Raw genomic sequence first — 23,025 nt, forward strand, 5'->3', positions numbered from 1 at the left:
TGTATAATATTGTGAGATTAACAGTGGTTCAAAGCAATCGTATTCGCCGTGAGCAGGAGCCCTGTTGTCAGTCAGTCCGTTTGGATCACTGATCTATATAATGTCATTCTATATAGATCAGTGGTTTGGATTCTTCGGAAATAATATCTGTAAAATTATAAAGCTCAAAGTTCAATGCCAAGCGAGATATTTTTATTTAACAGAAGTCGCCTACATCGAATGGCTTGTTTGGACTACATCCCTCTACTTCCTTCTTTAATGACGTCACTAGAACCGTTTTTTGACTAACCTCCGCCCACAGGAATACACAAAAAGGGGGCGTGGTCTTGTTGCGCTCCCACGGAGAAGAGGAAGAGTTGCGTTTGTAGAGTGTGTTTGTCGCCATGTCGTCGAGACGCTGTTATTTTCATCCCAAGTCAAATCACCTTTGTTTGGCCTTCCCTGAGCGCATGCATCTCCAAGTTATGGTAAGAGGCGTGACCTTTCCGGGCAACGTGCGCTAAGCTGCTGTCGAATCACAACACAGGAACCGCTGGCACAATCAGAACTCATTACGTATTTCTGAAGGAGGGACTTCATAGAACAAGGAAGTCATCAGCCCGTTCTTAGGACAGTGAAAACAGCGGTATACAGATGAGTAAATTGTGTGAAAAATACTGTGTTTTTTTACACGCGAAACATGAACACATGTTATATTGCACACTGTAAACACAATCAAAGCTTCAAAAACACACGAAAAACGATTAAGATTTTGGAACGTACATTATCTAAGACAATCAGTCTCGGAGAGTCTGGAAGTGTAGAACTTTTTTCCACATCAGCTGATGTTGCTGACATCTACAAGAACAAAAATAAAAGGAAAAATTTGTAAATGTAATTAAATACAGTGTATGAGAACAAAATATAACCCACAACAAAATGTTATAATAGAAAAGCACTGTATATGACTTACATCAGTCTGAAGAAAGAGTGCTTCAGGTTTTTCTTTGAAGTGTGACAGAAGCAGAAGGACCACACATGGGATTAAACAGGATGCTCCACTGTCATCATACTTCATAAGTATGCGTTGCATCTCATCTGTATTAGTCCCTGCTGGCATTTGTCTGAAGAACTGAAGAATCATCTTTCCCTTTTCTTCCATAGACTTCTCAAGTTTCTCTAGAATGGTTATGTTTGTAAGAGATTTAAGGTTGTACAATTCTTTGGGCGTGAAAAGATAAGGCCAGTCATTTTTCAAGTCAGCAATCGATGGTGGTGGGCAGGCATTGATGGATTTCCGTTGTAGGTAGTATGTTGCCTTCATTAACTGACTGAGATGTCCTCTCTCTACCCCAGCTGGCCCCTCAGTACTGTGGAGGTCTTTCATTTCTTTTTGTTTTTCTTGGAGACTTTCCTCAGATTCTTCTTGCGGACACTCAGGCTGCCATCTCACACAACCATACTGGTCTGCAGGTCCTGGGGCAATGTCTTGTCCTGATGAATTTGAGGTCTTTTTCTGCATCCTGCGTCTTGACAACAAGCAGCCACGATTAACATGCTCCACTCTTGTTTTTAGTTGAGTCAAAAGAGATCCATAGCCTGTCCCTATTCTTGTGCCATCTACCAGGACATCAGCAAAGCTTTGTGAATACTGTTTATCGTTTTTGCGACAATCAAGCACTGTGATTTTGATGGATTTAACTCTGTCAGTCTCATCTCATCCACAGCAATTCTTATAATTTATCTGTGATCTTTAGCTGTGGGGCGTTTTCCCAGCGCAATGGCTGTTTTAATACTAGAAGGCATCCTATTCCAGGGAACTTCCAAGTTTTCAGGCCATACACTTAAGTCCACAGTTGTACTGGAACTGTCTGTGCTGGAGACACTTGGTGTGCATGAGGAACTATAATTTGATGATGGAAAGTCATTCATTGTGGTATCAAAGACTATTTGTGTGGATTCTAGAGGTGTTACTTTGACACAACTTGTTTGGTCAAAAAAAAAAAAAAAAAAAACCTGATACAGCTCAGCATCCACACACAATTAACACTGAAGTAGTTACCAAAAATAAAAAGTACTCAAAAATGATTCTCTCATTATTTACCCTTATGTTGTCTCAAATGCAACTTAATGTCTTCCGCAGAACACATATTTTTTGTAATTGTGATGTTTACATCCATACAATGCAAGTCAGTAGGGTCCTTGCTTGAAGGGACAGTTTACTAAAAAAAAGAACAACATGAGTGTGAGTAAATGATGTCAGAATTTTCATTATTGGGTGAACAATCCCTTTAAGGTCCTAAACTCTCAGGCTCCAAAAAGGACGTAATGGCAGCATGAAGATAATTCATAATCCAACATAATCAAGGATGTGTAATCAAACTTCAAATCATAATCATGCCAATGAGACCATTTAAGTCAAGATTTATACTGAATAAAGTTGCATTTTACTCAAAAATGACAATATTACATCAGAAAACATTAATTATACCCCCTCATGATGCCTTTAAGTCCTTGGAAGTGTTGGATGACATTGACATACATTGTATGAACAAAATCACATCAATGTATTTGTTAATGTTTCACAAAAAAAGCAAAAGTTGTAAGAGTTTGAGTCAGCATACAGGTGAGAAAATTATAACTTGTCAGTGAAGTCTTCTTTTTAATCTTTCATGTCAAGTACTTTTGCAGTAATGATGAGGAAGATGACCATGACATACCTTCTACATTCCAAGCATTGAGGAGGCGGCGACACTGTATTGGCGTGATGTGATCAGGCAGATCCTCTTTAACTAACTGCAGGGGCCTCATTTATAAAACTTTGCGTAGGATTTGCGTCAGAAGTGGCGTACGGATGAAACATAGGACGTGCGTACGCACAGAAATATTCGGATTTATAAAATTTTCCCTTAATAAATCACAATCAATTCTACATATAGCGCAGCTTTTGCGGCTTCATGTCACGCCCATAGTTGCCCATAAATAGTCTGTGAAACACCCACAAGTTAATATTCATCGATTGCGAAATCATGGCAAACACAGAGAGGAAAACCAAGAAACGTAACTTCACTCACGTCATTACGCATTGTGATGGCATCATGGCATTTTATTACCATCCATTTGATTGCATCTGACAAGCTACAGATGTGTTATGAGGATGAAATGCATATCATGCCAATATTAGTGCAGAACATATTTCACTTTTCTTTTTCCAAATATGTGGTATTTGCATTATATTTGCAATATATGTATTTGCATTTCTTCGTTTGATTTTGTTTGTTTTACACTGCAGATCGATCAAACGGGTGTTCGTGTCGGCTGTTAATTGTAAGACTTGCTTTGTGAAGTCTTCATGTTACTTATGAGAGGCAGTATTGCAATTTCTTTTACACAACGGTCTACAGTTTCACACTTTCACGTGTTTCTTCCCTCTGCCGACGGTGTCGCCATTTCTCCTTTCACCCGTTTTTGTGCGTACGCCTGGGTCAGAGTTTGCGTGAAGGAAATAAAATTTGCGTGAAGGTCTTGTCTCCTGGGACGTCCCCACCTGATATCTGAGTCTCGTCTCCTGGCGACGTCCTCACTTGGATATCTCACCTAGTCTAACTACCAGGGTCTCGTCTCCAGATCGACGTCACCACTTGGGTAGATTTTTCCCTTAACTCAGTATTAACTTGTTCCCCTAAACTTACTTCCTACACTGAAAAAAAGTGAAACATCAGGGCAATTCATTCAAAATATATATTTACATTGGTCCAATGGAAAATTGTGATTTTCAGTTTATACCTTCTGTTTACACTATGCCTCAAAGTAAGTGTTACGCCCTCTATTACTGAAAAAAATTATACTTTGGATTAACTTAAAACAATTGATGTAATTTTGTTACAGCTATTTTTTTTTGATTTTCTCAAATTGTATTTATGATTTAGTTAAAACCATACATTTTGATTTAATGTCAAACCAAAATGTAAATTTTTTCCAACTTAACGTTTTACCTTAACCCAAAGTACACAGCAAAAACTCCAGTGTTAAATTAACACTCCTGTGAGTGTATATGAGTCCACACTCAAGAGTGTTGAAGTTAATGAGATAATTAAGTGATTAATTTAGTGATGATTGAGCATTATTGAAGACACCTGATGTTAACAAGCAGAATCACTGAAGGAGAAAATCACAAATTGTAAGTTACCATTATGGTGATGGGTGTTTGCTTTAGTTGGGCTCTTGACCCTTATATGTTTACTTTAAATTTTGTTTGGCTGCTGTATCTGAGTTATAACAGTCAGATGAACAAAGAAAAAAAGTGATCTGATGGTGTTGGTTATGTTTTGACAATCATCATTTGAACTTGATCACTGAACTCATTAAGACCCTTATTTCTGATGTAGATTGATGTTGTTGATTACAGAATAACTGTGATTCTGCATTAATATCCAGAATTTTAGATATAATACAAATGATTTCTTAAGTTGTTTTGAAAAAAAAAAAATATATATATATATATATATATATATATATATTTTCAATCCAAACATCGAGACAATCACACAGACGAACACAAAATCGCTCAGGTCTGAATGAACTCAACATATTCTCCTCATGCTCGCTGCTGCTGCACTAAATGTGTATTTCAGTCTGAAGACGCCAGAAAAGACGCACAAGTATCGCTGTGATCGATGAAAACAATACAGAAATAAGTATGTCGCTTAATCAAACTGTATAAAGTGTATGTGATGGTTGTGTAAATATGATAAATACCGTGAACTGCTCTCCTCACCTCAGAAGACTCGACACTGAAACTCAATGACCGAAGAGACGGCGCGAGCACAGCGAACGGTGATGTCATAGGCCGCCAACAGTACGTTCGTAGACGCACCAAATACTGTTTACGACAAAACATCAACATAATCACACAAAAATAATAAAAAATATATTTTTTTCCAGCTGCTCTCTTTCTGCTGGTTGTGTAAAGTGTGTGGTTTCTTAACCCCCCGAAGCCGTGTGGAAAACTTTTAGCATGGATAGATGCACTTTTATGGACTTCAAAACAGAAATTGCAATTCACTCCCATTATAAAGCTTGGAAGAGCAATGCAGATTTGAAAATCATGCTTCCCCCCAGTATTGTTGAATCACGGAAGCTACACCAGTTACTTTTGCCAAGAGATTTATTATTTAAACATGTGTCATGTCAGACAGAGAGAAACAGGCATTTAAAAATAAGGCTATAGGTGAGGAGGTCTTCATTCCAGATTTCTCTGTTGCCCATTTATCTATCTTCTCACCCCATCATGCCAGCTGTAAATGGTTCTGGGTTTCTCCTTCCTTACCCGTCATCTCAGTGTTTCTCCTTCCTCTCACCCCCTCATGCCTTTATGTTTCTCTGAGGTGGCACAGTAAGATTGAGCTTATATACATCACAGAGAGACTTACAACTTCTTTGTAAGGTAGCAAAACATGTTGCTTATGTTTAAAGATATAATGTATACCTAATGCACATGGTACAATCCACTATCCACATTAAGAAACTATTTCTTCAGTGTATACATTAGTGGTGTATTTGCATCAGTTGAAACATTCATTCTCCTTGCAAAGAGCAAGCCAACTGTACACATTTGAAGTATCATCATTTTAACATCTCTGCTAAGTGAACATTGCATACCTCTAAGCAAAATATAACTCTACCCGCTCCCTGCTCAGCACACATGCACAAACATAGTCTGGCTTCACAAAAAATATTATGAAATTATGAAGAAAATGAATAAAGAAAAATAATACTAAAAAATAACATTAAACAGTAAAGTTTTAGTCTTCAAGCAAGGACATTGTGTAATATAACTCTGATTGTATTCGTCTGAAAGAAGAATGTCATATACTCCTAGGATGACTTGAGAGTGAGTAAATCTATTAAAATTTTTGGGTGAACTATCCTCTTTAAAATGCTTTCTCAATGGATCTCCCAGCGCTGTGTAGTAATGTTGTTGCGTGATCGAGATCGGTCCACGAGTAAACCGCTGTATTGCTCCGAGTTGATAAACTGTTTTTTAACGTGGTTTCGTTTGCCGTGTGATGTTTCTCATATGCGGCAGAAATGGCAGCTCTCGCACCGGCAGGAAGAAAAGTCACAAAATGCGACCATTTACTCTCAGTCATGAGCGCCACCTGCTGCCAGAGAGCGAATGTGTGTGTTTTTTTGTTTTTTTCATTGATCTGAACTGACAAATTAAATATCAATCAATGAACAAAGCGTCCTGTTCTCACCACACACCGGCTATAGGTGGAGAGGAGAGATTTGGCTATAGGGAGATGTGTGTCTAATTTACACAGAAGAGACTTTGTTGCTCAGCAACTTACTGTGATCTCAGACTGTGGTGATGTGGTTTCTCCACTGCATGGATCTTCATGTGTATCTTCAGGTGAGTTTTAAAAGAGAAACTTGTTCCACACTGATCTCACGTGTGCAGCTTCTCTCTGCTGTGGATCCTCTCATGTGATTTCAGATCTGCTGAGCGACTGAATCTCTTGTCACAGTGTGAACACTTGTAAGGTTTTTCTCCAGTGTGAATCCTCTGGTGTTTTTTTAAACAGCTCGCTGTCATAAAAGTCTTCTCACACTCAAAGCACATGTACTCTCTCACACCAGTATGAATTTTCTCATGTCTATGTAAAGTTAGCAGCAGTGAAAAACTCTTTCCACACACAGAACATGAATGTGGCTTCTCCTTCGTATGAACTGCCAGGTGTGTCTTCAGGGCTGTTGCCCTACGAAATGTTTTGCCGCACTGATCACATGTGAACGGCTTCTCTCCGGTGTGGATCATCATGTGTCTCTTAAGACAACGTTTGTTTGTGAAACTGTTTCCACATTGATGGCATACATGCCGCTTCTCTCCAGTGTGGATCCTCATGTGTAGTTTCAGGCCACCTTTAGAAGCAAAACTCTTTCCACACTGATCACACGTGAACGGCTTCTCTCCAGTGTGGATCCTCTCATGTGTTTTCAGATTTGCTGAACAACTGAATCTCTTGTCACAGTGTGAACACTTGTAAGGTTTTTCTCCAGTGTGGATCCTCTCATGTGTTTTCAGATTTGCTGAACAACTGAATCTCTTGTCACAGTGTGAACACTTGTAAGGTTTTTCTCCAGTGTGGATCCTCTCATGTGTTTTCAGATTTGCTGAACTACTGAATCTCTTGTCACAGTATGAACACTTGTAAGGTTTTTCTCCAGTGTGAATCCTCTGGTGCAGTTTTAAACATTGCGCTGTAGTAAAAGTCTTCTCACACTCAAAGCACATGTACTCTCTCACACCAGTGTGAGTTTTCTGATGTGCATGTAAATATAGCAGCCGTGAAAAACTCTTTCCACACACAGAACATGAATGTGGCTTCTGCTTCGTATGAACTGTCAGGTGTGTCTTCAGGTTTGATGCCTGAAGAAATGTTTTCCCGCATTGATCACATGTGAACGGCTTCTCTCCAGTGTGGATCATCATGTGTCTTTCAAGGTGTGATGATCGACTGAAACTCTTCCCACACTGATCACATGAGAACGGCTTCTCGCCTGTATGAATTCTCATGTGAATCTCAAGACTACATTTGGCTGTGAAACTCTTCCCACACTGAGTGCAGGTGAAAGATTTCTTGGCTCTTCTTTTCTTTGATAATGTCTGTTTAGTCTTTGAGCGACTCAAAGGTTTTTCTCCAGGTTTGACATGATGTTCCTCCTCCACTTCACTCAGTTCTTCACTCTCCTCGCTTTCTTCCATCAGGTCTGACATTAAAGAAAAAATCATTAAATTAAATTCAGTATATTGAAATAATTCAAAGTGAGCCCTGATGTAATAGTAGAAAGAAACTGTTATAAAATATTATGATAATTTGATGCCTTTTTATAAATTGATTATTTGGTTCTTGAAACTTTCCATGAATGAGGTCATTTATCTTCCAATTATTATTTTTAAAACAATTATAGGCACAAATTTCTTTAGCAAGAACTATTAAATATAGAAATGACACAATTATCTAAAATGATATTTACATTAAAATATACAATACTGCCCTATGTTGACACCAACTTTGAGATTGATATTTATTTTAGGGCTGGACCGAAGTGCATGCCTGAGCTTGTGTTTTGGGTTAAGCTGCGTTGCTTTGACATTGTGGAAAATAGAATAATAGAAACAAAATATATTAGCCTTTTTACCCATTATTATCAATCTAAATTAATCTCGCTTTTAATTTAACAAATTATTTTTCTTTATTTAAATTTAGTTTTTCTTTATTTAATTTTCGTTTTTTCTTTATTTTTTATTTTAATTGTTTTAAATCTACCCTTTACTGTGTCAGTAATTTGGTAGTCAGAAAAATATTAGACTACCTTAAAAGTATTGCTTAAGTTAACAGACCTGTGCGTTTTATATCACTAGTGTCCGTTCTGAGCATAAGCCCTGCCCGCGTGAGGTGCGCCGCTTCCCGCTCGCACTGTTCTGTAGTTTACTAAAATTTTATTAATTTTGAATGTGTCGCGTGTCGCGTCTCGCGTGTCCATCTAATTTGCACCAAATGCGACACTGCACTCCCTTTTGAAGTCGATTGTATGAACGGTTCTCAAAATAATCAAAATGCAAACGGACATACAGACACATAGATATTCCTGCCTTTATGAGAGAGAAGAATATGTTCAGCACCCTCTCTCTGAAGCTTCAAATACTCGATGATCATTACTACCGAAGCTTCAAAGCTCAAAAATGGTATTTGGACCAGTCCTAATTTATTTTACTAAAACGTTTTAATTATTAATGGCCGTTCACACTAGACTTTTCCTTGTACTGACTTCCATTCATGTGCATGTGAAAGTGGGACACCAGAAACACAAGCTCAAGTGAATAACCCTGTGAGAAATAACACAAACGTTTAGCATCCAAGTGGAGTGGATTGTTTATTTAATTGTATTATTATTATTTGTTATATGTTGAAAGTGTAGAGTGTCTGCGGCTTTAACTAGTTTTAAATTAATATTTGTTATTAGCATTATCTGTGTCCTACATGTTTCACTCAACCACTCCTGACATGATTTTCCTCCTTTTAAATCAGAGCTTTTCTAAAAATTGTGACATCATCTGCGCTCTTTCTACTGCATGATGGGAAGACAAGAAAATAATCTCAATCCATTGTCTCAGTTTTTACACAAACTGTAGCATTTACTGTATTCATCAACCCTTACCAAAGTTACTGTAGGAAGAATCTCTAGAACTATGAATAACTTATATGATATTTGACAAATACAATGTTATCAGTAACTTGGTGTTTACTGATTATTCTTAAAATAATAGTGTAAACTATGTTGAAAATGACAAATTCTGGTATAACGTTGTTGCAAATTGGGAACCAGATATAAAATAAATGTCAAATAAAACAGTAAAAATAGTATTTAGCTTGATCTGATGTTGACAATCCCTATAAAATGTCTCAAACCTCCCTTTACTGACTATTTGTTGAAAAAACCCAAGAACAGTCTGTACCATTTTTTACCTGTTTATCTAAAAGTGATAAAGAGCTTGAATGTTTCTATCATGAATGTTCTTCAGCATCATGAATGAATGAAGAATAAACACCAACCTCTTTGTTCTTCAGGATCTTCAGTGTGTTTCATTCTGCAGGGTTCTGGATCACTCATGTTCTCACTGTCCTCTTTAATAAACTCAGGGAAATTCCAGCATTTATTGGAGAATTACAGTGGGAGGAGCTTCACTGACCATGTGACTACTGTGGGAGGAGCTTCACTGATGATGTGATTGCAGTGTGGGAGGAGCTGATCTGCCCAAAATAAAAAAAATATAAATTACTGAGTTTGTTTTTATAATTAATGACACTTCTAAGCATTTATGCCTGTCTATCTATTCATCGTATCACTGAAACTGAATGCCAATTCATTCATTATTTTTTATATTTTTATATGCTAATCCTAACATTATTCTGCTTCTTCAATTAAAATACAGGTATCTAGAAATAAAGAAAATAATATAAATAATTTAAATTCTTCCTAATATAATGGTAAGAAAAACAGTTAAAGGCATAAAGAAATAAACGTACATAGTAGCCACCAAATACCCTCAGTCTGCTGACACCAATGAAATGAGCTTTAAGTGTCAATTTACAGGAGATCTGAAGACATCAGCATAATAAATGAGGTGAAAACAGGAACTATTGTCATGAAATAAGGAGTGTTTTCAGCAGATCTGTTAATATTGATCAGACTATCAACACTCATTCAACAAGCCATTCAGGATCATCAGCAGATCATCTCACTTTATTCTGAGTGTTTGCTGTTAGAAACACATTATTTGAGTCAGGATACATGATAAAAGCCTATAAAACTGCTCTATTTAAAGACTTGATAGAGTTTGATTTTATGAGAACTACATTCATTACAATAAAGTAATTAGATCATTAAAATGTGCAGAAGCTGAAAACGACCATAAAACGTATGTACAGTTATGTACTTATACAACTTATGTATACAATATTATTTATGTATAGATTTAAAGGGTTAGTTCACCCAAAAAATTTTATTCTGTCAGTAATTACTCACCCTCGTGTTGTTCCAACCCAGTAAGACTTTCGTTCATTTTCAGAACACAAATTAAAGGTATTGCAGAGGATCTTTCCAAATTTTAGGTAAGACCCGCCCTCTCCACTTTTTGAAAAGTTTGATTGATTCACCAGAATGATTGACAATTAGGAGGACCAATAGTATAGGTTACCCACCAGGAAGTAAAACATCCTCCGCTATACCTTTAAGATATTTTTTATTAAATCTGAGAGCTGTCTCACTCCTCCATAGGCTTCTATTGTAATTGAAACTTACCTGCCCAGAAAGTTATTAAACACAATGTTTAAAATAAAAAAATTACTTTAAGGACATTTTTTTTAAAATAAATGTTTAATTGTTCAACATACAACAATTAAAAACCACTTTACAGTCTCAAAACATTAAAATATAAGATTAAATGGCTCTGAAGGAAAGAAATTTCAGATACGTTTTGAAGTTACAACACCACAGATGTAATATTGCATAAAAGGTTTAACAATTAAAAGTTAATTGAGCAAAATAATTAAATTCATCACGAGTAGGATTACAAGAAGTATCTACTCTGATAAAAGAACATTTAGCAAAAAACTGCATTAGAAATATAATTAAAACAACCTGTTTCTCAGTCTCAACCCGACTTAATAAAGTGAGATGATCTGCTGATGATCCTGAATGGCTTGTTGAATGTGTTGATAGTCTGAGGCTCATCAATATTAACAGATCTGCTGAAAACACTTTTTATTTTGTAAGTCTTGGAGGTTTCGGTGCTTTTGCGGTGCAAAAAAGAACAAAAAGCAGTTGAAGGAGAACGAGCAGAATTTATTTATTTATCTGACTCCATTAAAATGATTGCTAATCTTTAACCTCTTACTTACTACTACTAAACTAAAGTTACTAAAGAACTAAAACATAGGATTTAACCAGAATAATTGAAGTTATAATTACTTTAGCTTTTAACATTATAATTAATAAAAGGGAAGATTCTCAAAAGCCTTTAAAGCAAGCTAAGTTGTTTATTACGGCACGTTTAAATATACTGACAGTAGAATGGGACAACATACTGTATAGAAAAACATTCCTTTTCTTCTTATACCCTGAGCAAGGGATTGTTAAACATGATTGCAATATCAACACCAAAACCTGAAGACCATAAACCTGAAGGCAAATGGCTGGTGATGAAGAGAAGGAGAAGTACATTAAAATATTCTCCTCAATGCATGTTTCAGCAGCAGCACCTAGACTGTACATTACGATACTTTAATATCTCTATTAAGTTCAACACAATACGCTGATTTCACGCAGCCGTTATTTTGAAATCGAAAGCGAGGCTCCGGTGGGAAGAAAACCGGAAGTGTCGCCTTTAATCACAGGAGAGTCGTGAATGCGATGGCGTATTGTTGTGTTTAATGATGTTGTGTCAATTCTAAAACTGTACATACATTTCTTTTATACTTTAGACTATATACAGTGAAATTCATTTATAAATAAAATATATATTTTTTATAATTCAAAAAGTAAAAAAAAGAAGCAGGAATGAACTATATACATATCCTATATTGTATATTAACATCCAATAGTGTAAATCGCGGCAGCAGCTTCAAGTTGGTAGTCCAAAGGCATTGTTGTTTATCTTTACTTCCGGGGTTTTTCCCACCGGAGCCTCACTTTCGATTTCAAAATGGCGGCTGCGTGAAATCAGCGTATTCATACAGTTTATAAGCTGTCAGATGAGACCAAACATGTTAGGACACACTAGTAGATCAATAGTATATAGTGGGAAGAAGCTTGTTTGTCCTGTGTAGCAAATGGCACAGATGTTTATCAGAGATGTAAGAGACAGTAAACAGTCCTTAATCTGCTTAATGACGATTCCCTCGCATCTGATTCACAGCATTAGCATACTGTGATGATGAAGGCCATTGTCCCACGTTTAATTCACATGCATACTTTTAAAGTGACAACTGCTGTACTAGGGCAGTAAATAGGCTAGTTATACCCATATTTCACATCAAAAGTTCCTGTTTTCACCTCATTTATTATGCTGATGTCTTCAGATCTCCTGTTAATTGACACTTAAAGCTGCCGTCGGCAACATTTTTTTGATCATATTCAGTGTAATCGACACTATAATCCGACAGAACAACATAAGGTGGTTTTAGAAAAAAACCCGAGCTTCTAACTCCACCTGGAGCGTGTTATTTGTTTTGCAAAAATCCAGCGCTCCCGCTTCATCAGGTCCAATCAGCGCAGGGGGGTGTGAGATCTGACTGTCAATCACAGGTCGTGCACACGCCACAGATCCCCCCTCACTCGCGCACGTTAATATCACATGCACACGCCACGCCTGAAGTTCGCCTGGAGATTGCATGAAGCGTGATGGCGGAGAGAAAATCTACTAACAAGCTTCCAATTCCTCGGTTATTGCTATCTATGGATAGATTAGCCAGGGCAGCCTACCTCCGAGTCCATGGTGTTGATAGATGCTGAAGAGACGGACGCGTTCACAGAAAATCAGGTACACACGCACAGTGACGCACTGACGAGCACGACCTCGATGGGAGGGTGCTCGCTGGTAGTGGGGAGGGGCATGAGAGTGGTAAACATTCAAAATTTTGGCTAATCGACCCAATCTGCCAGACTTGCCGACGGCAGCTTTAATGCTCATTTCATTGGTGTCAACAGGCTGCCTTTATTTATTAAAGGGTTGGTTCACCCAAAAATGAAAATTATATCAGTAATTACTCAACCTAATGTTGTTCCAACCCCATAAGACTTTCGTTCATCCTCGGAACACAAATTAAGATATTTTTGATTAAATCTGAGAGCTGTCTCACTCCTCCATTGGATTCTATTGTAATTGAAACTTGCCGGACAGGAAAGTTAGTAAAGACAATGTTTATAATAGTCCAAGTGACTACAGTGGCTCAACCATACGTTTATCAAGCAACGAGAATAATTTTTTGTGCGCAAAAAAAAACAGTTGTGTATTAGCATCAGTTACTTTACAGACAGACAGAAATAAATGCTTATATGTGATATTAAGTATAAAAACAAACTCAGTAACTGATATATTTTTATTTTATTTTAGGCAGATCAGCTCCTCCAACTAAAATTTACCATAATTAAAGCCCCTCCCACATCAATCACATCATCAGTGAAGCTCCTCCCACTGCAATTCACCCATAAATGCTGTAAATTCCCATCAGTCTACAAGTGAAGACGAGCATCAAAGCATCAGGAAGAGCTGAAATCTGCAAAGACTGAGTTTATTAAAGAGGACAGTGAGAACATGAGTGATCCAGAACCCTGCAGAATGAAACACACTGAAGATCCTGAAGAACAAAGAGGTTGGTGTTTATTCTTCATTCATTCATGATGCTGAAGAACATTCATGTTAGAAACATTCAAGCACTTCATCACTTTTAGATAAACAGTTAAACTATGAAATGGGTAAACATGTTTTTGTTAGTTAGTTTTCAACAAATGGTCAGTAATGGGAGGTTTAAACACTTTTATGCTGTTTGTCAACATCAGGTCAAACTAAATATTCTGGATTCTGTAACAATGTTACCAATATTTTTGACATTTTTCAATATAATTATCATTATAATTACATTGGCAATTAACAGAGTAAACGACAAACTATATCAAATAAATTAACTTTCCAGAATGGCTGACAGGGTTGTAAGTATAACTTAAGCAAAACTTGATAGTTACTGATAAAGTTGTATTTCTTATAAATAATAGAAGTTTCATATTTATTGAGATTCTTCTTCTTATAATAACTTTGGTAACAGAGTTGATGAATGTGATCAACACTGTACAGTTTATGTAAAAACAGAGACAATGGATTGAGATTATTTTCTTGTCCTCACATTAGGGCAGGAGAAAAAGCCCAGATGATGTCACATCCTGTGTCACAATTTTAAGAAATGCTCTGTTTTAAAATGAGGAATATACGAGCGTTTGGGACGCTCAGGGGTTCAGGATTAATGCAGTCAAGATGGTGGTGTGTGTGTTTCCGGTAAGAGAGACACTAGAGGGAATCCGGTTCAACTTATTTATTCAAAGGGAATTTGTATACGTTGATTCACAAATGTATGTGTGGTCTATAATAAACAGAATAAACACAAAGAAAACAGTTATAAGTAAAGGATACAAAGATTCAGTTAAGTAATATAAATTAACATACATAGGTTAACTGCGTGCGGATTATATTAATAAAATAATAAAGTAAACAATGACACGCAGATTGCACGATCGTTGCGTATGCTCAATATTACAACAGCAAACATACAATGTCATCAAATTCAACATATTCAAAAAATATTGAACAAACCGGGTGATCTGTAAATAAGATGTGAATATAATATATTGTAATCGAATATAACTACAATCATTTCCATGCTCAAAGTCTATGACGACGGTTTGGTTTCACTTTGTGACGCAGTTTAAAAATGCGCTCACCCCACGAGCAAATCTCGACACCCAGAACAACAATACCAATAACAAAGGCAAAATATAAACGAAAACTCACCCATAATCATCTACGCACTGAGAAAAAACATATACATTGTTGGACAACCGACCAGCCGGCCTGATTTGCAACTCAGCTGCCGATTTTGCATGTCCACACCTGGCCGAGCCGAGCCCTGCACAACACCAACGACTCAGGGGGCGTGGTTAGGGCTTTCTCACAAGGAAAATCATGTCATAAGTAACAGGGTTGAGTGAAACATGCAGGACACAGATAATGCTAATAAAAATTGCTAATTTAAAGCTAGTTAAAGCTGCGGTCACTCTTGACTTTCAGTAGGCTATGTGAAATTTCTATGGACACTGTAAACTTAAACTGAAACACAGGGTTATTCACCTGATCTTGTGTTTCTGGTGTCCCACATTCACATGCATATGAATGGAAGTCGGAGGAACTAAAAAAATCTAGTGTGAACGGCCATCAGTAATTTAAGTCTTAAGTAAAATAAATTAATATCTAAAAGTTGGTGTGAAAATATGGAAGTATTGTATATTTTAATTGTTTCATTGACCAAATGTAATTAATAGTTCTCACTACAGAAACATGGGATTTGTCTATAATGTTTTAAAAAAAAAAAATTGGAAGATCAGTGTACCTCATTTGTACTATCCTCCAATTGACCTATCGCCGGCCCCTCCCCCAAAACGGCCATTGTCCAATCACACATCATAGCAACCGTTACTATGTGAGCAGGTCCGACAAACATTCTCCAAGCAAGATGAAGCGGTGCGCCCACAGCGTTTGTAAATCTGTGGAATAAGGGCTGCCTCCGACAAAAAAACAAACAAACATTTTCTAGTCGACTATAGTTTCATTTAAGCCATTTGTGGACAAATCGCCCCTTTATATTAATTTAATTACTTAAATAGGCTATATAGCCTACACTGTAGATTGCACTGGTGTTTGATTGAAATGTAACATCTATATGCAAAATAATCCTTAAAAGATTTCTCATTTAAGGCCATTCCTGTTTGGAATATGTGATTGTGTCAACAATAAGCAGAAACATTCTGCATTTCCATTTTGTACTGTGGATCATTCATTTCAACATTTATCCTCATTCTCATGTTTAAGAATCTGTTATCTGCTTGACAAATAATTTATGCTACTGCCCACTGACATGCTTTTAAAGCTATTGTTATCCAATTTTTTTGGCCTTCAAACACCTTAAAATGCACAAATGTAGATCAGAGAAATCAAAATTTTCTCGGGGGAGCATGCCCCCGAACACCCCTAACTACCTCACATTTGAATTCACGTACGTGTCTGTGTGGTAATATGGGCTGGTGTGGCTGCCCCCTGCATATAGACCTACAATATACATTATTCTCTGTATCGAATCATGTTATCTTGTAACCCACCCCCAGCCCCTGATGTTTCGGGCTCAGCCCCTGATGTTTTTAAAACCTAGAAACGCCCCTGCCCCTTTCCCATCTCTCTCTCTCTCACACGCACACACACACACGATTTAGCTATTACATTTGTGTTGCGGTTATGAGGGGGTCCTTGGAATTTTTTTTGCCCTATGAGGGGTCCCTATCTCCAGATAGTTTGAGAACCCCTGGCCTACAGGATAATGATCGTTTACGTAATATAGCTGCACTCAAGCGCACGACCGCACGCATAAAGTTTGCCACAAAGAACCGGTAAAAGTAATTTGGGGTCAGTAAGATTTTTTAAAGAAATTAAGAAAAGTAATAGGCAAGGATGCATTCAATTGATCAAAAGAGACAGTATAACATTAGACATTTATAACGTTAGAAAAGCTTTCTATTTCAGAAAACTCTGAAACTTTCTATTCAAAGAATCCTGAAAAAAAGAACAGTTTTCTACATTAATAACAATCAGAAATATTTATTGAGCAGTAAATCAGCGTATTATTCCCTCAGGTAGGTTGCACGTTTTCTTGTGTGGGTGGATGTTGGATCAATAATCACGTTGTTTGCATTCGCCTAAACTGATTTGCCGAAATCAAAATGCTGACATTGAAAGTCCCGCTCGGAGCGGTAAATAAACAATGATTTGTCCCTAAATAATGATATATTATATCATAATATATTATATTATATATTATTATTATTATTATTGATAGGATGATAACAGGTGTCGTGATCAGCTCTGCTGCTGTATCAGGTTAGATCAGCTTTGCAGTAAAAAAAACAGGACAACAAATCGGAAAAAATCAAGACAGAAGAAGAGGTCTACGATGCCGTCTGCAAGAGTGTTTATGTCGATTGCGTGGGTATTAGAGATTTTTTTTGCGATTGTCTTGGGGTTTCTCAGATTTCGCTTGAGACCGGTAAGCATCCTCGATAGTAGTCGTGTCTCCTTCATTGCGTATTTTTATATTTTGAATATATCCCTCCACTGCATACTGTAACCCCTTTTGCCTCGATCTGGTGGATATCGCGGAGGTATTGCTCCAAAAAAGGTCACTGACACGCACGGGTATACCTCTTCCCATCATGGCAATCTGTTGCTGCTGGTCGTGTTTGACCATTTGTTTGTCGGATGTAGCAACAGTAACTAAGTGGGGCGGGGCTCGGCGAAAGGCTAATTGGTGTTCTTAACCAAAATTAGACAGCCAAACTTCCGTCATGAAAAACATGAGTCAGAATATAGCTTCTTAGCTCCGTTTAATAGAGACTCTTGTTGAGCATGAACAAAGGAGTGAAACTGAAAACAAGCACAAAAAATACACTAAGGTGAAATTGTCTCTTGTACAAATACTAACAAAGCTTAATTACAATGACATATAATGTCTGATGATTTGATTTTGATTTGATTGAAATCAAAGATCTATACTCATATATGATTTTAAATCAACATGAAATCGGCACAAATCTATTATTAGAAATACTGTAAAACAGAAAATATATAAACTACTTACAGGCAGTTCTTGCTAAGGAGAAATTGAAACATAGCAGAGGATTATTGAAGCTGGAACAATCTTCACCATGTGCTTTGACTAATAAACTAACTTCCTGATTCAGCCTGCAATACCATACTTGACCGCTAGAGGACCTAATTACTCTAACAAGGACAATCCCCAAAGGGCAGAACAACGGCTGTCTGTCCCTTTTTCAGAAAGGGAACAGAGTCCCATTCAGTCTGTTTATGTATCCTGGAGCTGATGGCCTGGACAGTTTCTGTCATTTCACTGGGATTATTGCAAGCGAGAGAGTTTCAGCACTGGGTTAGCGGGACATCGCTGGTGCCATCACTCTGCATGTGCGCTCTCCTTCACTGGAGGGATTGTTTTTCAGAAACTCTGCGGAGGGCAGTTTATTTAAGAAAGGTGGTGATGACTGATGCGTCGCTCACAGGTTGGGGTGCGAGGCCAAACATTCTATGCAGTTCCTAAGGAACCAACATTTTGATCAGATCAGACAACAAAATGGCGGCGTCATATAAATCGCCAGGGGGCACACGCTCCCCTCAGCTTTACAGTGAAATCCTCTATGGAGAATGGACTCTTCACCCTCAGGTAGTGAGCCAGTTGTGGGAGAGGTTCGGCCGAGCTGCTGTAGATCTCTCCACCTTGAATAAAATCGCTCATTGCCCCCTATTCTTCTCTCTGGGGAGAGAAGGTGTGCCTTCAGGGCAGAACATCATTCATGATGGGATTTGTCTATAATGTTTTAAAACTTTCAAGATCGGTGTACCTCATTCATGATAATATTATGTAGCAGTTGTCTTACATCATTTTTATGTCCTTTCACGTCATATTTCACTTTTTAAATTAATTGAATTGAATAAAATGTATTTATTTCATTTCAGACCTGATGGAAGAGAGCGAGGAGAGTGAGGAACTGAGTGAAGTGAAGGAGGAACATCATGTCAAACCTGGAGAAAAACCTTGAGTCTCTCAAAGACTAAACAGACATTTTTAAAGAAAAGAAGAGCTAAGAAATCTTTCACCTGCACTCAGTGTGGAAAGAGTTTCACAGGCAAACGTAATCTTGAGAGTCACATGAGAATTCATACAGGCGAGAAGCCATTCACATGTGATCAATGTGGGAAGAGTTTCACACAATCAGCACACCTTGAAAGTCACATGAGGATCCACACCGGAGAAAAGCCTTTCACATGTGATCAATGCGGCAAAACATTTCTTAGGTCATCAAACCTGAAGACACACCTGGCAGTTCATACGAAGGAGAAGCCACATTCATGTTCTGTGTGTGGAAAGAGTTTTTCACGGCTGCTATATTTACATAGACATCAGAAAATTCATACTGGTGTGAGAGAGTACGTGTGCTTTGAGTGTGAGAAGACTTTTATTACAGCAAGCAAATTAAAACTGCACCAGAGAATTCACACTGGAGAAAAACCTTATAAGTGTTCACACTGTGACAAGAGATTCAGTGATTCATCAAATCTGAAATCACATGAGAGGATCCACTAGCCTGGCTCCGCCCTCCTACGTACTTCAGCACAATTTTCATTTTCCTTCAGTACTCCGTCTGGGTTTGTTATTCTTGGGTTTTCTCCGGCCAAATTTTTGGCGTTCCTATCAGCGAACAGAGGGAGTGGCTGAGAACGATGACGTTGAGGTCGTGCGCTAGTTTGAGTTGTAGGGTTACATCACGACTAAACGTTAGCAATTGGTTATGGCAGATCCAGAGTGGCTCTGGGCAGATCCAATAGTTTTAAACTTCAACAGAGTACCCGCCTACAAGGAAGTTAACGCTTGTCAATGGAGAGAGGCCAGACTCTCTGTACAAATGAAATGTACGAGAGTCTGGTAGGACAAGGCTAAGGATCCACAGCGGAGAGAAGCTGCAGTGCACACGTGTGATCAGTGTGGAAAGAGTTTCTTCATTAAAAGTCACCTGAAGCTACACATGAAGATCCATACAGTGGAGAAACCACATCACCACAGTCTGAGATCACAGTAAGTAGTTCATCTTTATGTGCGGAGAAACAAAAGTCTCTTCTGTGTAAGTTAGTTTCCCAACAGCCACGATGATCGAGAGGACATTATCTACTAACTCATGTTCACACCAACACGAAAGTTCAGACTGATTTTCACATGCAGTTTGTCTGTTCAGACCAATGCAAAGAATAGCAGTAGAGGCAAATTAACTCTCTCACTGTACACTGTAAAAAATGTGGCTGCGATTAGTTATAACAACTTAAAATTTGTTGAGATAACTTAAATATCCAAGTTAACTAAAGTTAACTAAACTTAATATTTTAAGTCAAGCATGAACACATACTTTTTAAAGTTGAAACAATGTTGGATTTTAAGTTGTGATAAATAATCGCAGCAATTTTTTTTTTACAGTGTAGGTGGCGCTCCTGGAAAAGCAGAAATAAAGCACTATACGCAGCAGCGCAGCACAACTTTCTGTTTCTGACACCGACTTGTTATGGAGAAGAATGTCAAACAGTATTTTCATGTTTTCAAACAGCCGTTCAGAATTTTGTATTTGCTATGGGGATTATTAAGATACACAGATGAGAGAGGCTTCCAGATTATTTCTCTATTAATGAAGTATATTTTGGTTTTTATGTGTACGCAAGGGTCCGCATACAGTGCATGTGATACAAATTTCATCAGTATAGAACGTGCGCCACCTGATTTAACGTTGCCACGCAGGTCACACATTGAATTGCATTGTTTTGCAGTAATCAGTTGTTCCACAAGGTGGCAGCACTGGCCTGGGCTGTTTATTCCCAGTATAAAACCAAGGGGGTAATCCAGTATCCGGAAAGCATACCTTCTATGGGGGCATCCATTGACTAACAAGCCATCAACTGCTGTTAGCATCCCATTGACTCCCATTCACTTTGACAGCGAATAACTGTACATCTGAGGCATTTAAAGACTCTATTTGTCCATTGTTTATTTCTAAAGAAACACGACAATGTATAAAAGGCTCCATTACCTTGTATCTTACGTTATGGCCCCGTAGAAACAGTTTTGTAAAAATAGGCTAACGATTGCGTCATAACCACGTGACTCTGTCGTACAGTAGAGAAATTACCGTATCAGGAGGAGAAGCACGCGGGCAATCGGGGGGACGTGGAGGAAAAATTACAAAATAATTAATCAGAAAACTTACCAAAAGTTGAGCCTGCTCCTAGCTCATAGACAGCTAATACTCACGCTCTCCGTCTCTGCAAGTTTCAGAAGGGAATGATTCAGATTTCTCTTGGCACAGCTACTAGAAGACTTACAACTGTCAGACAGGTTGCTCACGTCACATCACGTCACAAGCTCAGTTTGAGGCTGCGCAGTACGCTCAGGAAGTGAGAGCTTCTAATTGACTTCACTGGTCTCCGTCGAAGTCTATGGGGTCGCTGTGTCCATTTCTTTTACTGTCTATGTTTAAAACCAAACTAAAGGGACGGAACAACAACAACAGACACCTGCATTAACAAGCGAGGGGGTCAAGAGATAGCCATAACTTTAGTTTAAAAGATTACAAAACATGGTTTCACTTTATTTTGATGGTCCCTTTAACACATTCTGTTGATTATAAGTAATGTTGCACCTTCATGTCTTACTAACTCTCATTAGAGTGTTAGTAGAGTATTGGTTGAGTCAGGAGAATGTCTAGAACGTCACTTTAAACTGCATGAGTAAGTCATGATTAGCTGGTTGTTTGCATAAAATAGTCCAGAGAAACTCACTTGATTTAATTTGTCTTTTAGACCTGATGGATGTGATCAAGAAAGACAAAACAGAAGCCAAAAAATCTGTCTCCTGCCCTAAATCAAGGCTGAAGATTCACATGAGGATCCACAGCAGAGCAAAACCTTACATATGTGATCAATGCAGGAGCTGAAGAAGAGGCCGTAACACTTTTAAGAGAGACATGAATCTAATATTAATTTTTAACTCGTTCTTCATTGTTTTTCGAACATATAGTTTCTCTTCCACTTCTACTCTTCCATGCAAACGCAGTATATACTTTCATGTATCATTTAAACTGGGCACTTCTCTGAGATGCTTTGCTCGTCAGCAAAGCATCATGCAAAATGGGAGAGGGACGATTGATGTTAATAAAATTCCCAGTTATTCATTTTATGTCTCAGAATGTGTGTTTCTTGTTTTTAATTTCACCACTGTAAGTTTAACCACCGTGCGCATCTTCCCTGGATGTGCTGAATCTGTGAAACGCGAGTCTGAGGGGATAGAGAAGGAGAGGTGGAAAATGCATAGGCAGAGACTTGTGCCTCCATTTGCAGTGGCGTAGACAGGGGAGGGGCCATGAGGGCCTCCTGAAAACTGATTGGCCCCCCAATGTGCCCCACCCTACTACAGGTCTGTCACTCAAAAATTCGAATGATATCTTTCGGCTTGCATTTGAAGAATTAACGGTCCGGCGATGCTTCTCAACAACCGGACTAAGAATAGCAAGCTTCTGTTTTCCAACTTAAAAAAAAAGCACATATGGTAAGTTGAGCTAATTTAAATTCCTTTTTTTATTTTTTTATTAGTGAGCGCTAGATTTTGGTACCGTCTTCCAGTGTTAGGACAGACCAGGTTTGATGTCATTACAATGCTCTGTGGCTGAATGAATGTAATAACACAATCAGAGTTTTCCTGTGTTGTGATTTTCTACGGCCGATACGCAAGTGATATTGCAAGCGAGATGCCGAAGCAAATCGTATGATGTTTATCTCATGTTCCACACTTTAAAAGCTGTAAATATCAGAGGTGGAGGTCTTGAGTTAGCCTACGTGACTGCACGCAAATTTAAAGATTTCTAATAAATGAAGAAAATTACTTTACTTTGACTTGAGAACGAATAGGCTACTCTAAATTAAATCAGTGTCGTACCGCATGACTCGATAGTGACTTGTAAAGAATTGTAATTAAACTTATCAAAATCAATAAAAAATGATTGCGACATTAGCTAATATACAGACTGCAAGCCACGGAACCAGCGGCGCCGGCGAAC

At 37.9% G+C, this 23,025-nt stretch overlaps 3 protein-coding genes and 1 long non-coding RNA gene across 4 annotated transcripts in view; 1 reads left to right on the forward strand and 3 right to left on the reverse strand.

Annotated features, from left to right (window-relative positions):
• The window catches only part of LOC309477708 (uncharacterized protein), a 36,863-nt gene extending 25,211 nt beyond the window's left edge, over nt 1-11,652 (reverse strand). Inside the window, exon 1 of the mRNA XM_082141075.1 lies at nt 9,600-11,652. The gene's annotated coding sequence lies outside the window, so the exon portion shown is untranslated. The remainder of the gene's footprint in view (nt 1-9,599) is intronic.
• Nucleotides 5,151-7,759, reverse strand: LOC309495205 (uncharacterized protein; the record flags this gene model as incomplete). The annotated part of the gene is made up of 1 exon (XM_082164846.1): nt 5,151-7,759. The coding sequence occupies one exon, from the start codon at nt 7,757-7,759 to the stop codon at nt 6,431-6,433; it is 1,329 nt and encodes a 442-aa protein (XP_082020972.1). The 3' UTR covers nt 5,151-6,430.
• A 2,258-nt stretch (nt 11,653-13,910) lies between the features above and the next one.
• LOC309481993 lies at nt 13,911-15,269 on the reverse strand. Its single transcript, XR_014200166.1, has 2 exons — nt 15,110-15,269; nt 13,911-14,681 (listed from the first exon to the last, which is right to left on the reverse strand). It is a non-coding gene; the product is annotated as an uncharacterized lncRNA (long non-coding RNA).
• Nucleotides 15,270-18,506: 3,237 nt separating this feature from the next.
• LOC309495287 (uncharacterized protein) lies at nt 18,507-22,143 on the forward strand (the record flags this gene model as incomplete). Its single annotated transcript, XM_082164956.1, has 3 exons — nt 18,507-18,619; nt 18,962-20,006; nt 21,773-22,143. 2 exons carry the CDS (start codon nt 18,507-18,509, stop codon nt 19,515-19,517), a joined length of 669 nt encoding a protein of 222 aa, XP_082021082.1. The 3' UTR covers nt 19,518-20,006; nt 21,773-22,143.
• Nucleotides 22,144-23,025: the final 882 nt, after the last annotated feature.

The sequence above is a fragment of the Leuciscus leuciscus genome, assembly GCF_965113295.1.
Source record: "Leuciscus leuciscus genome assembly, chromosome: 1".
Classification (NCBI taxonomy): Eukaryota; Metazoa; Chordata; class Actinopteri; order Cypriniformes; family Leuciscidae; genus Leuciscus; species Leuciscus leuciscus.